Raw genomic sequence first — 5,162 nt, 5'->3', positions numbered from 1 at the left:
AGAGAGAGAGAGAGAGAGAGAGAGAGAGAGAGAGAGAGAGAAGCGGGGCCGCGTATACAAAAAGTAGTTATCTGGTACATTTTAGCTTGCAATTTAATACAACTTAAAGTCTTTTATATCACAACACTAATTGTTGTTTATAGGTGTACATTTTGCTACTAATATTCTCCGAAGTAGAGGTACATGTACAAAACCACAACAACACATACATTTCAGTACCTATATATAACAGTAATAGTAATGGTATTAATAATGTCCTTCAAGCAATCATCAGATCAACATCTATTCCAGTAAGTACAATCTTCGTATATCCGCAATTTGCCGAGTATTGTGCGTTATTTGCAAACCATTCTTATACAGAAAACGTTCCTATACAGCAATTCCACAGAAATATGGCAACTTCATTAGCACACGCATCATCATCTTTGCAAGTAAGACCGGCTGCAAATTACAACAGTTTTTTCCATCCGAATCTCTGTCATGTCTGCAAAAAAGCGAGTGATAATTTGATAGAATGTTTGTCGTGCTATATGATCTCTTATTGCAGCGTCCAGCATTTGACGCTGCATGAAACACAGCACGCACAAATCTGTAACGCAATAGTAACACTACGTTTGTTCCGAGACATAAGAAATTTTTGTGGTAAAACGCGGATTGAATGGGCCAACTTCAAGAACAAAAACATAGAAAATATCAGACTACTGTTAAAGCGCGATTTGCAGCCGTACGAAAAGCAAATGTTCTTGTTCCCTAAATCGTGTTTCATTTGTTATAAACAAAAGAACCTGCCTCCTCCTTGCCAAGAATGCTCATCCATCAACATATGCAGGGAGCACGATTCACGTTCCATATATCATGAATGCACATTGTTGAAGCAGACCTGCGAACTGGATTTGGATGAGATATGTTCTGGTGAGAACAGAGAGAATAGAATTTTTGAAAATTGCGTAAAATATAACATGATAGATTATCCAGACATTAAAACTTTTATTAGAAACAATATAGAAGTTGGGTCGATATGTATATCTCAACGTTCGTGCGATATTATTCACCTGTCTGATGACTTGTCCGCACCGCTGTCACTGATAAACATCACAAATGAAAACGTAGCCCCTTTGGGGGAATTTGTTATTCATATCCTAATCGAGTCACCTATGGACAAGCGCAATGTATATGCTTGGGAACTCTTGCTTCATCAATTTTATACGATTTCATCATTATCAATTGAAGCGATAGGAAAAGAATTGCCAGTTGAAGCTTATACACTACAGCTTTGTAGAGACTGTACATCCATGAAACGACAAATTCATTATAGAAGTCATAACAAGACTTATTACGAGTATGCGAGGTCAACAATGATATTTAAGTTTCCAAAGATAATAATAGTATTAAACATATTGACTGATATGACTGACATAATAGGACTTCAGCATTTCTTTTGTCCGTTACTTATGTTGGCTTATACGAAAGATAGGGCTGAACATAATATAGCACAAATGTATGAGGAATTGAGTAAACATGATGAGATTTCTTCTCCGTGGTTTCTGGATCCTTATATTTATAAATTGAATAAGTTTGCGTCGGTTAGGCCATACAGAGATTACATCACTGGTAATGTAATGTTCCCCAGTACGTATTTAATATTATATAAGACCATAGTGGGAGAAAGCATCTTTATAATGTAACAATTCTCACGCATGATTGTATGTATCATTACTTTAGTAATAAAATTGTATATCATATAGCATTTTTTTCAGCGTGTTCCGAATATTTTAATAAAGCATGATTTTGAAAAGCATCAATGGCAATGATTTCCTTTTTTGAATGTTATCGTTTCTTGACGTGTGTAAGCGAGCCAGTTAAAACGAACAGTGATATTAGTAAATAATTGTATCGTTATTCTGGTTGCATCTTTAGAAGCATCATATATGTAAGACAGATTACTACACATTTTTATTGCAGATATTTAATTATAAAAATTCATATTAAAGTAAAAATTCATGTTCAAGAGGAATATATACTGGCCGTATTCGTGATATTAATAAATAACGTGGAGCATTAGTTGCTTCTAAAATTTAATTATCCAATTTTGTGATAATCATTTGATTGCATGTAAAAGCTTGTGTGAAGAATCATGCGTATGAACAGTATTAGGTGACCGAAATAGTCGAAATATTCACGTTAGACAGTTTCAGGAAAATAGTAACATTATTCGTATAGTTAACGAGATACATAATGAGTTCTTTTCACAGATGTCAGCATCAAGGTTGTCTGTTACTTTTAATAACTAAGTCGATCATTATAGCTAAATAAATATAAATAATAATAACATAACAAAGATACGTGAATATATGAAGTATATTGTGATCATATATAAACCCACTACTTTACAAAGAAAATAAATTTACATCTTTTAGTTCATACAGGGACGATGAAAGAGATTCTGTGTTTTATCCTACTAGAACACCACATAGCGCGCGCTTCGCGCGTGCCTCTTTAGCCTTTTCGTTGTACTATTTACAATTTATATTACAATACTCGTTTTTACAAATTATATTCCCAGCAAACACAATGTTACATATAACATACATGTTAGTTGTAATTTCCTATTCAACAATGTAACTGTTATATAACACGTATATTATATAACAGTTATATTGTTTGTTGAGTAAGAAATTACAACATGTATGTTACATATAACATTGTGTTTGCTGGGATTACAATAAATATCAAATTTATATGACGCGAACAACACAATCTGATCTGTCACCGCGGTTAACAGCTGCAAGCGGCACGAATTCAATTGCGACGGGATCGAGACAATCGAGACGGTTGAAACGACCAATTAGCATCGCGGAAAAGAGGCTTCACCCAATTCGATACATTCGAGATTTAGTTAACACGCACTTTTTCTGATAGGAATCATTATTTAATTTTCTATCACAACTGAAATTATTGAAATAATAATATCGAAAACTGCAGCAACAGTAGCTTTGATGTGTGATTGTATCTTTACCTCCGTAGGAATTTTGTAAACAATATGTAAATCTTTTTTATTTAAAGTTATAACAATCTTTTTAAATCTTTGTAAAAGTAATAATAAATATATATATATTTTAATAAAGCATAACTTTAAAAAGCATTAATGTTAATGTTATTTTCCTTCTCTGAAGGTGCATTATCGTTTCTGAGTATGAGGAAGCGGTAAACTGCAACTAGCAGCTGTATTACTGAATAATTGCTTTGTCGCACTGATAGTATCACATGAGTAGAAAACAAGATCTCTTTGCGTTCTCTTTTATACTCCAACATGTGAAACAAATTACAATAAGAGATTAAACTGCGCGAAGAACATTCTATCAGATCCTATGTCACTTTGCAAACATGACAAATGTTCAGATTGAAGAAGTTATTGTATGTTTTAGATATTGCTATTACCCATCTTGTCACATGTTGTTCTAATATGTATGTGTATATCTGTGACGTTCAAAATTAATAATTCCTTTCTAAAGAATATAAGACATCTTTATTGGCTATTTTATTCGGAGAAGTTTTTTTTTATCAGAAGAACATATACATATAGAGAGAGAAAAAAATAAGTTTCCGAAACGATATCGCTTGGAAGTCGTTAATATCTCCGACAAAATATGACTAACTAGAATACTGTCTGCTTATATATCAAGCCAAATATAGATTATAAAACATATCAACGTCAGAGTATTCACTCCTAAGGCTGTGTCATGATATTCACTAGCAATACTGATAATCTGTACACAGTGTTGTAACGCATCTAGATACATGTATCTTTTTGCAGCATCTAGATACTTTTTGTGTATCTATATCTGTATATAATTATATTTTTCATTTCAAAATCTGTATCTGTATGTACTTACATTTTATCTCGTATCTGTATCTAAATTTATCATTTTAGATACAGAATATATAGATAAAATGCAATTTTGGTGATTTTATATATAATTGTTATTTTTCACACGAGACAAAGTTGTTTCCACAGTATAAGAATATAAGGTGATGCATTCCGGTGGATGCGCAATTAGAAAGTTGCCACAAATGCGAAAAACTCAGTGGCTCTCATCAGACGTAACGTTAACATAGTATATTTTATAGTAACTTTCTGATTAGTTCTACTCCCACCTCCATGATGTGCAATGAAACACCTTGGCCGCGTCCCGTTTCACATATATGCGCGCATTTATCTACAGTTCACGTATACTGTAGAGAATTCACTTATAATGTGTGAAACGGAACGCAACCCCTATATTCTTACACCATGGTTGCTTTATTGGGTGCTTTCAGCGAACTCAGCAGTTGCACAACAATTGAGTAATTCGTCAAGGTAATTGGTCTAGATTTAGGGATCTAACAGTAAGAACCAATAATCGCTGATTGATCACTGAGCGCTTTTTCCGCTGAACGCGCCCATTGAGTGCATTCAATGGGTGCGTTCAGAAGACACAACTGTTGCACAACAGTTGAGTAATTACTCAACGTAATTGGTCTAAAGTTAGGGATCTAACAGTAAGGACCAATAATTACTGACCGCTCACTGATCAGCTATGTTTTCTGAACGTAGCCAATGGCTGCATTCAGCAGATTCAACAGTTGCACAACAGTTGAGTAATTTGTCAATGTAATTGGTCTAGATTTAGGGATCTAATAGCAAGAACCAATAATCGTTGATTGCTCACTGAGCGCTTTTTCTACTGAATGCGCCCAATACTACAACTGCTGACTGACCGCTCAGTGAGCTCTTGTATCCCATTAGCATATTCTTTTAGATCTAAAAATGTGTACCAATGAAACGTAAGAGCTTACTGAGCACTCTGTGATCGAAGTATCTGAAAAGTATCTGAAAAGATTTAGATACATTCTCAAAGTACCTGTATCTATTAGGACCTTAACTTAGTTTCCGCCCGCAAATGTTAGATGGCAATGCAAACAGTTCTAGTAGTCATTACTAACGAAACAGGTAGTTTGTGATTAATTTCGACATTTCTCGATAACATTCAGTCAGCATACACAATTATTTTCCTAAACAACAATTTCTTTTGCTTTGTGAAAAATGGAACGCGATAAAGTGTTTTTTCGACATGTGCTTTTGCACTATTTTGATTTGAAAAAAAGTGTAGCAGAAGTTCATC

General features: G+C 33.9%; 2 protein-coding genes across 11 annotated transcripts in view; one reads left to right on the top strand and one right to left on the bottom strand.

The window, feature by feature from the left end:
- Positions 1-5,162, bottom strand: part of LOC116846861 (four and a half LIM domains protein 2) — a 642,247-nt gene that overhangs the window by 175,775 nt on the left and 461,310 nt on the right. The gene's annotated exons all lie outside the window — the stretch shown is intronic.
- LOC116846863 overlaps positions 1-5,162 on the top strand; it is a 12,229-nt gene that overhangs the window by 927 nt on the left and 6,140 nt on the right. Inside the window, exons 1-4 of one of the 6 annotated variants that reach the window (XM_032821237.1) lie at positions 25-63; positions 144-290; positions 378-431; positions 548-1,802. In XM_032821237.1, coding sequence (XP_032677128.1) covers positions 738-1,685 — 948 coding nt within the window. In that variant the 5' untranslated portion in view covers positions 25-63; positions 144-290; positions 378-431; positions 548-737 and the 3' untranslated portion in view covers positions 1,686-1,802. Of the gene's footprint in view, positions 1-17; positions 64-143; positions 291-360; positions 1,803-5,162 lie in introns of those variants that run through there. The other 5 variants (XM_032821239.1, XM_032821236.1, XM_032821238.1 and 2 more) reach the window with 5 other exon arrangements.

This window comes from Odontomachus brunneus, unplaced genomic scaffold (genome assembly GCF_010583005.1).
Source record: "Odontomachus brunneus isolate Ranch 3 - 2012 unplaced genomic scaffold, Obru_v1 Obru_scaffold_071, whole genome shotgun sequence".
In the NCBI taxonomy this organism is placed as follows: Eukaryota; Metazoa; Arthropoda; class Insecta; order Hymenoptera; family Formicidae; genus Odontomachus; species Odontomachus brunneus.
This window is presented reverse-complemented; position numbering and strand designations above follow the sequence as displayed.